General features: G+C 59.6%; 6 protein-coding genes across 6 annotated transcripts; 1 reads left to right on the plus strand and 5 right to left on the minus strand.

Annotated features, from left to right (window-relative positions):
• Positions 1–763: 763 nt before the first annotated feature.
• On the minus strand, positions 764–2,324 carry CcaverHIS019_0108920 (uncharacterized protein; the record flags this gene model as incomplete). The annotated part of the gene is made up of 3 exons (XM_060604200.1): positions 764–1,434; positions 1,467–1,892; positions 1,925–2,324. The coding sequence occupies 3 exons, from the start codon at positions 2,322–2,324 to the stop codon at positions 764–766; spliced, it is 1,497 nt and encodes a 498-aa protein (XP_060453440.1).
• Positions 2,325–2,690: 366 nt separating this feature from the next.
• Positions 2,691–3,732, minus strand: CcaverHIS019_0108930 (uncharacterized protein; the record flags this gene model as incomplete). The annotated part of the gene is made up of 6 exons (XM_060604201.1): positions 2,691–2,758; positions 2,858–3,058; positions 3,099–3,105; positions 3,200–3,357; positions 3,394–3,642; positions 3,678–3,732. The coding sequence occupies 6 exons, from the start codon at positions 3,730–3,732 to the stop codon at positions 2,691–2,693; spliced, it is 738 nt and encodes a 245-aa protein (XP_060453441.1).
• A 1,587-nt stretch (positions 3,733–5,319) lies between these two features.
• scn1 (uncharacterized protein) lies at positions 5,320–9,955 on the plus strand (the record flags this gene model as incomplete). Its single annotated transcript, XM_060604202.1, has 14 exons — positions 5,320–5,358; positions 5,436–5,470; positions 5,677–5,714; positions 5,761–5,797; positions 5,852–5,872; positions 5,910–5,966; positions 5,999–7,156; positions 7,192–7,546; positions 7,582–7,685; positions 7,734–7,928; positions 7,965–8,486; positions 8,714–8,772; positions 8,817–9,011; positions 9,126–9,955. The coding sequence occupies 14 exons, from the start codon at positions 5,320–5,322 to the stop codon at positions 9,953–9,955; spliced, it is 3,645 nt and encodes a 1,214-aa protein (XP_060453442.1).
• Positions 9,956–9,988: 33 nt separating this feature from the next.
• Positions 9,989–11,451, minus strand: CcaverHIS019_0108950 (uncharacterized protein; the record flags this gene model as incomplete). Its single annotated transcript, XM_060604203.1, has 4 exons — positions 9,989–10,050; positions 10,604–10,889; positions 11,032–11,051; positions 11,196–11,451. 4 exons carry the CDS (start codon positions 11,449–11,451, stop codon positions 9,989–9,991), a joined length of 624 nt encoding a protein of 207 aa, XP_060453443.1.
• A 242-nt stretch (positions 11,452–11,693) lies between these two features.
• Positions 11,694–13,401, minus strand: CcaverHIS019_0108960 (uncharacterized protein; the record flags this gene model as incomplete). Its single annotated transcript, XM_060604204.1, has 3 exons — positions 11,694–11,942; positions 11,978–12,798; positions 12,831–13,401. 3 exons carry the CDS (start codon positions 13,399–13,401, stop codon positions 11,694–11,696), a joined length of 1,641 nt encoding a protein of 546 aa, XP_060453444.1.
• A 332-nt stretch (positions 13,402–13,733) lies between these two features.
• On the minus strand, positions 13,734–15,521 carry CcaverHIS019_0108970 (uncharacterized protein; the record flags this gene model as incomplete). Its single annotated transcript, XM_060604205.1, has 4 exons — positions 13,734–13,849; positions 13,897–14,732; positions 14,823–15,099; positions 15,134–15,521. The coding sequence occupies 4 exons, from the start codon at positions 15,519–15,521 to the stop codon at positions 13,734–13,736; spliced, it is 1,617 nt and encodes a 538-aa protein (XP_060453445.1).
• Positions 15,522–15,876: the final 355 nt, after the last annotated feature.

Below are 15,876 nucleotides of genomic sequence, written 5' to 3' on the forward strand. Positions count from 1 at the left end.
GGTGTATGACGTTTAACTTTACAGTACAAGCCGGGCCCGGACATGTCACGCCCGAACACCGTTCCATCTTCCTATCCTCCCACAGTGCCCGCATCTTCCCCGAGTAAGCGCGGGTTTACGGGTACGGCACGCATACGTTAAGGAAGTAAGGTGCGCATCGAGGTAAATTGGTACTCGCACTTTGCGGCGTGCGGCATCCTGATAGATAAGCCGCACGTCCGGGGCCGGGCTATTTCCCTGATCTTCACCCAGAGACTTGCAAAGCATGAGAGGACGGCTGGAGCCATGTATCGTCCCGATATCCTTCAGGCTCGAGTTCTCGGATGGAGCTCGGATGTTGCTGTCCTCGTGTACATTCGTACGCTATCGATGTGGTGTTTGTGGTGGTTGTGGTGGTTGTTGGTCGGTGGGACGATTGTAAGATGTCCGGTTGTCGCCGCAAGGTTGAAGAAGCCGCTGATTGCGAGTTGTTGCCGGTGCGTTATTGACATGATGTCAGCCACGGGGTTGTGCTCTGAGTATGTCCGCTGGGACGCAGCCTCTATGTGGGGAGATTGGGCCGTCCTCAGTAATCAATCGTCCCAGCGCGGTTGGGTCAGCCAGTCACAGCTAGACTCAGTCCCAGCTGTCAAGTGGGAGACAGTATTAAACACCGTTGCGGCCTTGGATTCTGAACACAAGGCCAAGCGTCAACCTTAATACAGTACGTTCAGCGGGTGCGGGTACGTGCCCGTCTCCTCTGCCTAAATCCACTTCAGATACATCACAGCTCAAACACATGCAGCGGCATCCCCTCTGCCTTCTTCCCCGGCACCTCGATACTGCGCATCTGCGTAAACCCTCTGATCCCCTCAACTCCATTGAACCGTCCCCACCCCGAATTCTTCCACCCGCCATGCGGCACCACCGGCGAGTCGGCAGGCGTGGGCGAGTTGATATGCACCGCGCCAGCGTCGATGCGGCGCGCAACGGCCTCGGCGCGCTCCAGGTCCTCACCCCACACAGAGGCTGAGAGGCCGTACTCGGTATCGTTGGCGAGCTTGACCATTTCGTCGATCAGCGCCTCCTCCCCGCCCTGGTCTGGCATAGGGATCAGGACGCAGAGCGGACCAAAACTCTCCTCGGTGTGCAGGCGCATTTCGTCATGCACAGGCCCCAGGATGAGGGGTTGCACGTGAGCACCCTCTCCCTCCCCCTCTCCTTCGCTTTCCGCCGCGGCGAGGATGTCAGACGCTCCTTTGCCCTTTGCGTCCTGGATGAGCTCACGAACTCGCGCCGCCGATGCGGTCGAGAACAGAGCCCGGGCAGGCCCACGAGCACCCTCCCACGCCTTCTGGATGGCGGCGACAAGCTCATCGTACCGCGACGCAGGGACGATGACCCGCTCGCTCGACATGCAGATCTGGCCCGCGTTCATGAACGCGCCGAAGATGACTGAGTCAGTAACCCCCTATGAGTGCGCGTACTATGTGAAGCGGCGACCTCGATATCCGCATCGGGTAGGAGTACGACAGGCGCCTTGCCGCCCAGCTCCATAAGCGTGGGCTTGAGGTTCTTGCCAGCAAGGCTGGCGATGATAGACCCCACGCGAGTCGAGCCCGTAAAGTTGACGTGTCGAACCCTCCTGTCCGCAACGAGGTCGGGAGTGAGGGTAGCTGCGTCCTCTGTTGCGACGTGGACGATGTTGAGTGCGCCGACGGGCAGACCAGACTCTCGCAGCAGCTCGACCCACAATGCTTGAGAACCGGGAACCTGCTCGCTACTTTTCAGCACAACCGTGTTGCCGGCCAGGAGGGGGGTGATGATTGCACGCGCCGTGAGGAGAGTCACAGCATTCCACGCCGCGATGGCGAGGCAGACGCCATACGGCTCCCGACCTAGCTTGTACGTTGCTAGTGTCAGCTTCCTACCAGTGGACGCTTACATCCGTGAAACTCGACCATCTCTTCCTTGAGCGCTTCGTCGGCTGCGCCCACCAGCGCATCGATAAAGTGTGGGACTGCACCGACTTGTTCGCCAGCCCACCAGGCCCCGCAACTAGTCTCGGCTACGTTGGCCTCGACGAGCCGCTTCGCCCACCCGCTCCCCTCGTCCTTGAGTAATGCCGAGGCACGCGAGAGGATGGCCTTGCGCTCACTCAGCAGAGTCGAGCGCCATCCCGGCAAGGCGCCGTGTGCCGCATCCACAGCAGCAGCAATGTCGGCCGCAGTCGAGCGCTGTACGGCGTGCACGACCTTGCCTGTGCCTGGGTGCACGACGTCGAATGTGGAGGCCGGGGTGGGGATGGACGAGCCGATCACGTTGGTGATGGTCTTTGCAGTCATTCTTGCAGCTGTATACGAGATTGCTCTGTAGCTGTAGGCAGGGATGCGTTGCCCCAAGCTGTAGGCAGGCATGCGTTGCCCCATCGCGCAATGCAATCTTATAGCCATTAGCATGATTAGTGGTGAGATGGGTGTTGATGAAATCCCCGCAGCGGGGTGCTCGGTATCCGGCATGCAAGAGTGGCAGAATGCAGAGCGGCGACTAACCGTGTGACTGCCTGCTACCCTCCGACCCGATGTCTACCTGAAGAGTGTCGCCGCCCACCACCGCCGCAATGACGTATTCCCGCATGCATGTACATGGCTCTCTGCTTGATACCCTGCATACTGGACTACTTGCTGCTCTAAACTCTCGAGTCCATGTCTCTAGTGACCCAGTCCAGCGCTGATCTCGAGGATCTCGCCTGTGATTGAGCCGTTCTCCATGAGCATGACTGGGGTTAGCGTCGTCTCTGGCTACCCCCGGTTTCCTTATCTCTCTGACCCATGATCTACTCCCGGTTTCCTTATCTCTCTGACCCAGATCTACTCACTGTACGCCGCCGCAACGTCCGGAACGTCCGACACCTTCTTGAGGAGCGCGGCGTCGGTCGACATCTTGACCTGCGCCTCCGAGAAGCCATCCGCCCACTCGGTGAGCATGAGGCCAGGCGCGATTGCGTTGACGCGCACGTCGGGGGCGAGCGACTTTGCCAGGCCCTTGGAGAGGTGGATCAATCCGGCCTTTGAGACGGCTGCGGGTTAGCATGCTCGAGAGGTTGGGGAGAAACGCACAGTAGGCCTGTTGTCAGCACTGTTCACACCTCTGCACCCTCACACCCCCGCAGCCCTCACACCTCTGCACCCTCACACCTCCAGATGGGGATCGCACTCACCATGCTCGAGCCGTTCGTGTAAAGCCCAGCCACCGATGCCGAAATGAGGAAGCTGCCTTTGTTCGCGCGCAGCTCCTTCTCGGCTGCCTGGATCACCCAGAGGTGCGACATGACGTTGGCATTGTAGATCTTCATCCAGTCCTCATCGGAGACGGACTCTGGGTGTTAACGAGCCAACCGACACGTGGACTCACTCAGGTCAGCCCACGAAGCAAACTTGGTCGCGCCCTGGTTGGACACGACGGCATCGAGGCCACCGAGGCCCTTGATCGCCTCGGCCACAATGCTGTCGCAGCCATCGTGCGTGAACGCGTCGCCCTGGATCACAAAGTGTCCACTCCCCTGGAGAGACTTGCAGAGCTCCTCGGCGCGGTCCTTGGATGCGGCGTAGTTGATGGCGACGATCGCGCCGCGCTCGGCAGCCTGCTTGACAATCTCGGCACCTGGGGGTTAGTCGAGATCAAGGATGAGAGCGCACCCAGGCCGCGCGAGCCGGCAACGACGAGGACGCGCTTTCCCTTGAGAGACGGCATTGTGAGTTAGAATGCAAAGTCAATGTCAAGGAAGTGGTTTCTGTTGACATGCCCGGGTTTGACACCGGTTAGGATTGGATGCGTTGCCGTTGCCGACGCCAAGCGACCGGCTGTGACCGACATCAGTCAGGCCCACTTTACGTCTCTACATCAATCAACGACAAACTGGAAGCTAGACACAAAACGAAAGACGTGGAGAACACAACACGACAATAAACGCACAGCGGTATGCGATCTCGTCGAGGGCAGGGACGCGGCTGTGGCCCCACACAGGCTTGCGGCTTTCTGATGGAGTGACTGCCCACGGCCATCTACCACCCGCGACGCCGGTGTCGACAATAGAATAAACACCCTATGGTGGATCGGCCGCGGTGCTGATGTGTAACCCATGCATTCTCGTGTTGTTGCATCGGTCGTCAGATACATAAACGAAAAGACCTCGCATCCAATCTTGTATTCCCCGCCTCCTCATCCCGCTGGCCTCTAAACTACACTCTGATAGGCCCGACCTCACAGTGGCAGCTGGTAGGCACCTTGCAAGCAAGCAGTGTTGGTCATCGTACCAGCGCCAATTGGCAGGTGACACTCCTTGGCTTGCTGGAGGTCTGCTGGAGCTAACTTGGCCTTGGTGGGTTGCACAATTGTGATGGTCATCATGTCGTCTGCCGTCCACCGTCCACCGTCCGCCATGTACTTCCCACCAGGGCTTTGTGCCCGAGCGTGAGCGTCAGTGTGATCGCGCAATACCTCCCGCTCAAGCCCCTCGTCATCTGAGCTTTTGCACATGCCCCTGGACTTGAATTACTGCTGCATTGGCGTGTTGGTGTTCTTCCAGTTCGGGGATCTGGCGGATCTAAGACACCGCAGTTGCGGAGTTTACCGAGGCTCTGGGAACGACAGTAAACATACCCAGACCATAAGAACCGCGAGTCACCACTTGTTCGGGTTGCGGAGGCTTGTCGCCTCCTTGTCAAGCTGGGGGATATACATGGGCTCGAGCTCATACAGGTTCTGCTGCCAGTTTAGGCGTTTGATTGTTTGATCAGTGCGGGCAGCTGGTCCAAGGTGGGAGGCGGAAAGTGGGCGGATTTGCGGGTGAAAGAAGCGGAAGGGACTCCGGGGCCGGCATGTCCGAAGATTGTAATCAAGCATCGTTGGTTAGAAGCAAGCGGGTTTACCACTCTCCGCGTTAGTCATACTCGTAGTACCAAATAGCACCAATGGTAACCACGTCATCATCTGGTAACAGTAGCATCGGCCCAGCCGAGACGCGGAGGTCAGAGGTGAGAATTGATTGATGGATGGATGGAATGTATGTTGTATGAGTAGTGATGCCCGTGCAAAGCCGCGCGTAATGTAATGAGAAAAGGAACAGGGGTTGGTAACACGGTCATGAATCGGTTACTCCGCAAGACTCTACTGAATCAATCCATCCATCCCATCCCATCCCATCTCCCATCAACATTCACTCTTCTGATCTTCTTGTCATTCATCATTCCATCTCTTACATACTTGTTAATCATACCATATCCTTCAACTTCACTCGACCCTCCTGACTCTCCAGCTTCCTTAGATCTCTAGTTTGCCATGAGCAGTCAAGAAGATCTCCCACCATCCATCTTCCCTGTACGTCAGCCCCCTAACACTGAAATATTCCCCGCCTACCTATCAGGTCACTTGCAAAGACAACGCGCTGACAACAGGAAATCACCCCATTCTCATTTACACAAGGGTCGTCGTAAGTCTAGTGGACTAGGCCGGAGAACGGATTGCGCCCGATGCTGGATGCTGGATGCTGGATGCTGGATGCTGGAGATGGCGAGGCAGGCGACCGGGCCGCTGCCGCCGCGAATCTGATCACTCACCACCTCCAACCACCTTGCCTCCCAGCAACGCAACATTCACCATCCAAACATGCCCTGCTCAGCGTCGCTCACACACCAGTGCTCTGAGAAAAGCAAAAGCGGTCCAGAACTGTAGTGGTTAGTCACCACGCTAACCCAATAGAGTCGCAGTGCTGACAAACAGCTTGCCGACGGCGAAAGACAAAGTGTGATCGACTCTGGTATGTCTTGGAGATCATAAACAAGGTTGGCTTATGACTAACCACCCCCGTCAGGCCATGTACGCCATGTAAAGAGTGAGCTTGTTCACAATCGGCACACAACTAACATCAGCCGCGGCGAAGCCAACTTGTGCGAGCAGTATATCAAGGAGCCAAATGACAAGCCAACGTAAGTAGCCCCAATACACGGCTGACGCACAGGGGATATACACACGTCTTGGACACGTCGATTCTCGCCAACCGCGTCGCGCAGCTCGAGGCCGTGATCTCACGGCTCTTGATACGTGTCGACTCTGTGGACGCGTACAACGACCTACTGAATGAGTGGACGGATCCATTGCCAGCTTTCAAGCCAAAGGAGCAGGAGGAGCGCGAGGCAGCGGAACGGGAGAGGGCCGACAAGTTTGACACGGACAAGGAACGACCGGCCAAGCGACGGGATTCCGAGGCAACAGAAAGATCGCGGCAAGTGTCGGCTGGGCTCGCCGTGAAGATGGCGCCGCCTGTGACACCAGCGATGCTCAGTCTCACGCCACAGCGATTCCCGGCGACCAACATCAGCATCGATACTGGCAGCAGTGGGGTAGGGATGGGCTCGACGATCTCTCCCACCGCGTTCGGGCAGCAACAACAAGGGATGGAGGGTATATCCATGGACATGAGTTACCTCGGCGCTGGGCCTGGGGAGGCCGGCCCGTCAAACTGGCTCGAGTTCGGGAACAAGCCAACCCCGCCAATGACCCAGTTCTTCCGTGACGACCATGGCGAATACGAGCCGGCCAGCAAAGCACCAAGCGCACACGAGCACGATGCCGCACTCGCACTCGAGGGCATGGCTCTGGGCCGTGAACTGCTCTCCAACGCTATCCGGGGAAGCGAACCACACAGTCGCGACGACAATGACGAGCCCACACCAGGCTCGCCACTCACGTTCACGAGCTTTATTCACCACAAGCGCAACTCCAAGCTCGAGGGCGAGCTCAAGAGCTTCCCTCAAGCCTCTCAACTCCCGTCCATCATCCTCGGCAAATACATCATCAACCACTTTCTCGAGAACGTGGACTTTCGCTGGCGCTGTCTCCATCGGCCAACGTTCGAAGCACAATACGCGGCACTCTCAAACAGGTTGAGATCCAAGAGCGTCGAGTTTTATCGAGATGAGCTCAACTCGCTGGCTCTATACGCGTCGTGCCTGGCCGTCGGTATCCATTTCCTCGACGAGGACGGGTATCGCGACCTTAACCTCAACGAGGAGCAAGCGGAGGACCTCGCCGCCAAGTGCTGGGACTTGTCGTACGCCGCGCTCGAGGCCAGTGACTGGATGCAGGTGCACGACATACGCTCCTGCCAGGCCATCATGTGAGCTTCCATGACCCCAACAAAGCTGACAGCAGCATCGCCGGAATCTACCTCTCAAGTGCGCGTCGCGCTAACCAGCACTGGACACTGTTAGGAAGCGTGACTAAGATCGCGATGGCGCTCGGCCTCGCGAGCGTGCCCGACGAGAACAAGATCATCAGCGGCCAAGTCAAGCGCATTCCCGCCCGCTGGCGCAACACCATCGACCGCGAAGTCGCGCGCCGCGTGTGGTACTGCCTTCTGGAGCTCGACCAACTGTTTGCGATCGAGTACGGTTTTCTGTACCTCATCTCTCCGGAGATCAGCCAGACAACCGAGCCAGCCAACGTCAACGACGCGGATATCAAGCCCGATCAGCCGGTGCACTCGCTCCCACGAGACACCTACACCGTAAGCCACCTCCCTGACAATTGAGCTGACGTCAGGACATGTCGTACTTCCTGCAACGACTGCAGCTCTTCTACCCGTTCCAGGGGGTTGTGCAGAACGCGAGACGTGCCGGCCGCATGCGTTACAACTTTGTCGTTGAGTGAGTTACCCTATGCAGGTCAGACCTGCTGAAGACAACTGACCTCAGGGCGAATGAGGAGCTGCAGCGCGCGATTGCGAACACGCCGCCGTTCTTCCGCGAGAATGACACTGGCACAGAGCATGTCGTTGACGCGGGGCAACTGTACAAGCTCAAACGTGAGAGCATCGCTCTGAGCGAGGGCGCGGACCTTCGCCTGATGCGGTTGCACCGGTACTACTTCTCCGAGGCGTGCCATAACCCGTGGGTTCCCCTGTGCGACCCGCCCGCTGACAGCAGACGATACCTCCTCTCCAAGCAGACATGTCTGCAATGCGCGCGTCGCATCCTAAACGAGCGCACGCCCCGCCTTACAAATGTGCACTACTGGGGCCACACATACTGCATCTTCGCAGCGACAATGGTTGTCATCATCTACCTGTCGTACGCCCTTCCTCAGGAGCTCGAGGAGACCAAGGCTCAAGCCGAGAGTGGCATTGCACAGCTCCGATCGCTTTCACGGAAACGCCGCACCGACCTGGGCGAGAGCGCCGACGTCCTCACTTCGCTGATGAACGTACAGCTCGAGCGGCGTGTCGACGCGCCGAGCTCGGAACTGAAGCGTAACTTTTCCGAGGTCGACGCGAGCGAGTGGGAGGGTTGGCTCCCGCCCGACCTGGTCGCGCTCGCTCGCATGAACCCCGGGTTCCTTGAGGTGCCGACGGATCCCGACGCGATGCAGACTGGGACTGGAGACGCGGGGCTTGTGTTTGATAACATACTCGAAGATTTAAGCTTCAACCATTCCAACTTTATCCTCATGTGATCATGTAGATGAGGTACAATGTATCTCTATGCATATGTACGTGTCCGCTTCAACCACGTGACCTCCACCTCGACCTCGACCTCCACCAGATGCGCCCAACTCGACCATCCTTGAGCCTGCCAACCTCTCCTCTTTCGTCTCCACATCTTCTTGTTGATTTGTGGGCAACAATGTGCCCAAGAGAAACAAGTAATGGCGATTCCACTCGAACAGGGTCACCAAGCGTCCCACCACCAGACGTCGAGTCGCTCCAACTGCCTCCGGCTCACATCCTGGCACATTGTGAGTACCGCCTTGTGCTGTTCAGTGAACCAAGCTTACACCAGTGACCGACGCGCACTGCCATCCAACAGACATAGAACACCCCGACGCAACGTACGTGGCCGTGCCGCTCGGCGGCCTCGCGGCGATGGCAACAAACGACGACCAGGATGCGGTCAAGGCGCTGGCGGAGACTCGAGGCTGGCCATCAGACTCCACATCCTCGCCAATACCGGGGCCTAAAGTCATAGCGTGTTTTGGTGAGTAGAGTCTCTCCAGCTGCTCCAAGAACACAGGAGCTGCTCCAAGAACACACAGGAGCTGCTCCAAGAACACACCGGAGCTGCTACAAGAACACAGGGAGCTGACAGCAGGCCACCACCCGTGGTTTGTGCATCGCTTCAGCCTCGGCCCACCGCCTTCAAAGGAGGAACACTACCGCGTCGTCTTCTCTCCCAAACCCTCCCAAGAAGCCTTATTCGCCAACCTCCTCCACCACCTTCCTGAGCCTGAGGACTTTGCTCCACACCTGGAGCGCATGCGCGTAAACCTCACAGCGGCGCGCGACGCAGGTCGCCTCGCACTCGTCGGCGAGATTGGACTCGACGCAACCTGTCGTGTACGGATACATCGTGGCGCCAAGGACACCTTCCTCTCGCCCTTCAAAACAGCCATGACCCACCAACACGAGATTGCGCGCACCCAACTCTCTCTCGCGGACGAGCTCGGCCTCCCGGTCAGTTGGCACTGTGTGGCCGCAAGCGGGGCGACACTCGATCTCTTCCGCGACTCGTTCCCCCGTGTCCGCGTCGACATCCACAGTTTAGGCGGTATGGCGCCCGAGTTCCTACGCACCATGGCAAAGTGCTGCCCACAAGTGTACTTTTCTCCTTCGCTCCTCATCACCGCACGTGGCGGGGTCGGCGCCCCCGCCGTCCGCGCCCTCCCAAGGGACCGCGTGCTGGTCGAGAGTGACACACACGATCTGACGCGCTGCACCAGCCTCGTGTGGGGCGCAGTCCAATGGATTGCCGAGTGCCGGGGCTGGCGGTTGGAGGAGGGTGAAGAAGAATGGGAGATGGAGGACGAGGACGAGTTGTTTGATGACAAGGGAAGGTTGAGGGAGCCGCGCGCGGATGAGGTGTGGGCTGTGAGGACGATTGAACGGAACTGGGCGCGGTTCATGGGCATTGTCGATTATTAGATGTACAGCACGAGTAAGTGCTTGTTGTGAATATCAGACGAGCAGGACGGGGCGGTTGACCAGTGCTCGGATCTGGTGACTGATGGGCATAACGGCTGGGTTTGCCTTCCTTACTACATTGACGTTTGATATTCCACCTTCTTAACTCCTCACTCTTCTTCACACTCTACTCGACGGTATCCATCTGTCGCTCAACTGACCAAACCAGAGCGACTTCCGCTGTGAGTCCAACCAACCCCACAGCACCTCGTGAGCACTGAACACTGTTCTGACCAGGCGGCCCTCCTCACCCCCCATCACACGCTCCGGGGCATTCTAGGTCACACCAATGTCCTACCCGTCTTCCGCCCCTCCCTCGGCACTCTACGTGATCCAGGCGAGCCGTGCCGTAACGACCTTACTATGCAGAGAGTGACGACCAGCGAGCCGCTATTCTGCATACATGTCTGCAACTCTATGACAGCATCAACTTCTTTTCCTGCACCCCACTTGGCAACACAGCCCCCACCGCAGTCCACCTCCCATCCCTCCTTCTGGCTGGCTTCGCCGCCCCAGCCTCCCAAACTTCATCATCAAAATAATGTTCGAGAGCCGCCTCTTCCCCCTCCCCCCTCTTTTTCTCATCAACAAAGTTGAACACGACCTCACCTCCTCCCTCCAACGACCGATGGAAAGCCGAACCGGTAGCATTCTCTTTCGGGTGTAAGGCGAGGTATGCCCTCGCGACGTGTTCCTCGGCCTTGGCGACGGCCTGGAAGCGGGAGAGGGCGCGCTGTGCCTTTCGCTCCTCAGTCTCGGTCACGTCCACGCTTTCGAGCGTTTTGGCGTTGACCAGCCGCCGCGAAATGACAAGCTTTGGGCGAGTGGCGATCAGGCGCGGGTTGGCGTATAGTGCCGCGTGGGGGAGGTCGTTGAGGGCTAGGAGGGTGTGGGGCTTGCGTGAGCCGGGATGTTGGGGTTGGGCCGAGGAGGGAGGGGAGGGAGGGGGAGGATGGGGTTGGCAGGAAGGAGAGGGAGGGAAAGGAGGGAGGGAGGAAAGAGTATGTGGGAGAAGAGAAGGTGCCGACAAAACTTACATCGGTAGCATATTGTCTTGCTATAGAGAGCAGCGTCTCCCCGCGCCTGGGGACGTGCGTGATCTCCACAATCTCCGGCTCATCGTCTCCCTCCTCCCTTCCCTCCTCCTTCCGGCTTCCCTCGCCACCACCCTCCTCCCCTTCCTCATCGCTATCATCCTCACCAACGAGCACGAACTGGTCGTCCTCTTCTTTAGGTTGGGGGTTTGGCTGCTTGCCGTCAACCCGCGTGACTTTGATACCCGCTTGATCCGTGTGATCCGGCGGCTTCGGTAGCGAGCTGCCGCACCGCAGGCAAGGCACCCAGCTCGTCAGGCGTGGGTTGGACGCCACGCACGCGGCGCAGACGGGTGCACCACAGCAGTCGGGGATGAAAGCCGGCGGGGCGCGGAGGTCGGAGAGGCAGGTCTGGCACGACATTGTGATTAGAGCGCTAGAGCGACGCGACAGCGACAACCCGAGATGACGGTGGCGAGGCGGGATTAGGCTGGAGGTTTGAGTGGAGGTAGAGTGGAGGTCAGTGGAATAGACCGAACTTGACGTTTCGCCTGACCGACACTTCCAGTGGCAGTATCCACAAGTACATCCCCATCGCGGGTCTACACGTATCGCACATCGTCCTCAACTCCCCAACTGCCCGGATCCTCAGCCTGAGCTCACACTTAAGGCGAGCTCGGCTCCATCTTGACCAGGCCCCGCTCGCGCGCCTGGCGATTGGCCTCCTTGCGGGCCGCGCGCTCGCGGTCGCCAGGCGTCTCGCCGCCGTTGAGAAACAGCTGGTCGAGGAGACGATCGACGTCGGGCATGGCAGTGTAGCTCTTGTGAACTTCGCCCAGCACTGTGGTCGAGTGCTTTTTTCCGTCGACATGCACAAGTTGCGTGAGGAATGTGGACGGAACGCCCGCGTTCACCTGATGTCAGCCATCCATCCCACGCTCACACTCACGTTCATCACAATCCCCTGCTCGCCCTCGCCAAGCACGAGCTTGACCTTGCCGCTCTTCATGACGACCAGGGTGCCGACCCGCCCCTCGGGCGGCGGCAGCACCTTCTTCTTCCGCAGCGCCGCCGGAGGGGGCTTGACGTCTTCCTTCTTCTCCTCCTCGGGCTGGGGATCGCGGCTCGCAAAGCGAGGGAACGTGGTCGGGAACTGGAACGTGAACAACTTGTCTTCGGGGTTGTCCATGCCCGGTACGAAGACAAAGTCGCCCTCCATGTCCTCCTCGTATTCCTCGTCCTCGCTCTCGCTAAGGTCGAGTGCATTCGCGGCATCGATGTCACCGCTGCCCGAGAGTGTGCTCACGCCACTGATCTCGCGCGACATGTCCATCCCTCCGACACGACGTCCCTCCGCGTCGCGGTCCTGCTCCATGTCCGCTGCGATCATGCTGTCGCCGTGCCGGAACTCGGGGAGATGTGCAACGGTCGTGGACGGGGAGACGGGCTCGTCCTTTATCCGCGGCGCCGCGACACCGGCCGCGAGATGCGCTGCGCGAGCGTTACGCGCATCCTGCTTCCGTCGCTTCGCCTCCTTCATCTTGGCCTTGTCCGCCGCCTTGGCCTTGGCCTTGCCTCCATCCAAGTCGCGCAAGCGGTACACGCTTGTCGGGGCGCTCTCGCCCAGCCCACTAACCGCCTCGATATCGATAACCCCGCCGCCGCCGCCCCCGTGCGACGGACCGTCCTCATTGTCCGAGTACACCTCGGCACTCGTAACGTCGGCCATGTAGTTGCGCGGTGGGGCCGGCGGGATAACACGGCGAATCGCTACCATCAGCCCCATTTTCTGCTTTACGTACCTCCAGCAGAGCGCGTGCCGCCAAACGGTCCAGCCGCGACAGTCACGAGGGGTGCTGCACCACGACCACCCCCACGTCCCCGAGGCGCACCCCGCCCACGCCCAATACCGCGCCCACGACCACCCCGCACGGCCACGGGCTCAACCTTGACTTCAGGCTCAGCTACCGCACGGCGGATCGGCATCTTTGGCTTAAACTTGAGGCGAGCCGGGCCGGGGCCTAGGCCATCCCCAGACGCAGTTGGGGGGCCAGGGGTGATTGGACGGGAGGAGGGGCCTGAACCGGAGCGCGAAGGCACCATGGGCGCTGAAGAAGGACCTGCGCGAGGGATCACGGGCTTCACGTCGACAGGTACGGGAGGAGCGACTGGGGCAGAAGGAGCGGGTGCGTCGATGTCCATTGCCTGGCCGCCAGTAGTGAGAATCGAGTCCACTTCGCCAAGCATCGAGGTCACGCTGGCGTCCGCTGTGGCTGGGGCTGCGGCGGCCGCCGCCGCCACGAGAGAGGGTCGCCCACGGCGAGCCTGTCCAGGCATACGTGGGAGCTTGGGTTTCTCGTCTCGTCCGGACATGTTGTGAAATGGATGGTTGAGAGAGTATGAGTATGGGGGTTGTTGGTGGTCACCAAAATATGGGACTCTGAATTTGGTCCCGCCAGAGTGGAGGTCGGCCACCCATGACGATGCCAGTCTGCAGAGACGATACCGACTTGTGCATGAGTAAACCACTGCCTGAGGATTGAGCTTGGTGGAGGGGTGGGGCCAAAGAGCTGCCGCCTACAAGAGTACAAGGAGTAGACTGAACTGAGCAAGCGACCAACTCTAGTTGCACTGGGTTGCTCTCCATCACGCCCCAAGCCAACACTCCCGCCTCGTACATGTAATCCATTGACCTGGTACAACGTCTAGGGGTTGACAACCTTGGAGATAATCTTCAGCGCCTCCATCACCTTCTCGTCCTCCCAATGGCCTCCGATGATTTGGAGATCGATTGGCGCGTTCTCAAACTTCTCGGGGGTATCTGGGATTAGCTCTACATCTCCACACCTCGGCCTGTTATCCACTCACACTCCTCGGCAGTCCGCTTGTCGTCCTCGGAGAGGTACTCGCGCGGCTGGTCGCGCGCGTGCTCGGGGTTCTTTGGGTCGACCTGCACGCCGGTGGGGAACACGGCACCAGGGTAGTCGAGGAGGTTGTACAGCGCCGTGTACAGCCAGTACTTGGATGTTCCGAGCACATTCGCCGGCCCAGGCATAGGAGGGAGGAGCATGACGTCGATGTTCAGGCTCTCCCAGTGCTTTGCGTAATCCTTGCGGTAGGCCTCGCGCCGGCCCACGAGGTTCATGACCTCGGTGGTCGTCTTCTCCGTCGCGCCCTCCATAATCCACTCGGTAAGAGGGAGGAGGGGCTCACCGGTACGTCCAAGCTCTTCGATCACACGCGCACCGCCGTCGGTATAGTACAGCTCCTTGAGGAGGAGCCACGCCTCCCATGTCTTGCGGGGCTGTACCTCGACCACCTCGTATCCCGCGGCCTTGAGCTTGTCGACGGCAGTCTTGAGCGCGGCACGCATAGGAGGCTGGGGCACAACTACGCCGTCGTTCCACTGAACGCCGATGCGGGGCTTGCTGCCGCCAATCCACTCGACCTCCTCGGGGCGCCAGGGCATCTTGACGACTCCGGGGTCAAGCTTCCACGGCTTGGCGTCGAGCTGCACCTTGACAAAGAGCTCCATGTCGCGAGCGCTGACGCCCATCGGCCCGATTGCGCCGACGATCGTCTCCTGGTTCGGCATGCCGGACATGTTGCCGCTCTTTGGGAGACGCGACGCACAGGGCTTGAAGCCGTACAGCCCACAGTTGGCGCAGGGGTTGCGAATCGAGCCGCCAATGTCGGTACCGATGCTAATGTCAGCGTTGGGCGGGCGAGAACTCGGCAACAAGTAGGTGGAGAGCACAACAGATGCAAGTCTCACTCCCACTCAATGAACTCACCCAAGGACGGAACCGCCGGCCGCAATCAGCGCAGCCTCGCCGCCCGTCGACCCTCCTGGCGTGAGGTCGGTGTTGAAGGGGTTGGTCGTGGGCCCCAAGAACGAGTTGCACTCGAGGTGCATGATGGACTGGGGGTTGGTCGTCTTGCAGTAGAACACGGCACCAGCCGCGCGGAACGACGCAGTGATGACAGCGTCCTCTGCCGAAACACCTTGGTCGCTCTCAAGGAACCCGAGGTACCCGGCCGACATTCGTGTGCCCTTGACCGCGACCATGTCTGGTGTCAGCTCTAACCCTATCTCGCGACTCACCCTTGACCGAGATCGGCACGCCGTGGAGAGCACCGACCGTCTTGCCCGTGCGCTCGAGCTCGTCGTCGAGCCACTTTGCGCGAGCGAGAGCCTCCTCCGGGAAGAAGTCCATGATGCAGTTGGTGGTCTGGTGGGCAACAGCCGCGCTCTTGCAGTACGCAGTGACGACCTGGACAGCGGTGAACTTGCGCGCGGCAATGTCGGCTGCGAGTTGCGTCGCGTCGCGCGCGAGGAGCTTGACCTCGTCGGGAGTCAGGATGCCCGAGGTCTCAGCGACGAACCGCACGTCCTTGCTGGCTGGCTTGGACTTGAGGCGCCATGCCTCGGGGATGGAGGCGAGTACCTGTGCCTTGTACGCGTCTGCGCGGGTCTTCCAGTCGTTGGCCATTGTGAGTGACAGAGTTAGTGGGTATTGCAAGGTGATGCTATCTATCAATATGAATGTGAGCGACATGCGTGAGCCGAGTCAGGTGGGCAGCTTGTCGCCCATCTCGAGTCGCTTCTGATCGGGCCGGCCGAGACGATATACGACGCATCCGATCGTAAGCGACCCGACGTTACCCCCAGAGTCGGCAGCCGGTTCGCACGCCACTGCTTGCAGCTGAGCATGCGGCCACTCGCTGGCAGTGCGGAAAGCCAGTCCATGTTGCTGCTTCTCGGGTTACAGACCCGGTGACATACGTCGCTCGCTTCACATTCTCTAATCGCGAGCAGTATCGCCACCCCAATCTGGGGTGGCGCCA

The sequence above is a fragment of the Cutaneotrichosporon cavernicola genome (assembly GCF_030864355.1).
Source record: "Cutaneotrichosporon cavernicola HIS019 DNA, chromosome: 1".
Taxonomy (NCBI): Eukaryota; Fungi; Basidiomycota; class Tremellomycetes; order Trichosporonales; family Trichosporonaceae; genus Cutaneotrichosporon; species Cutaneotrichosporon cavernicola.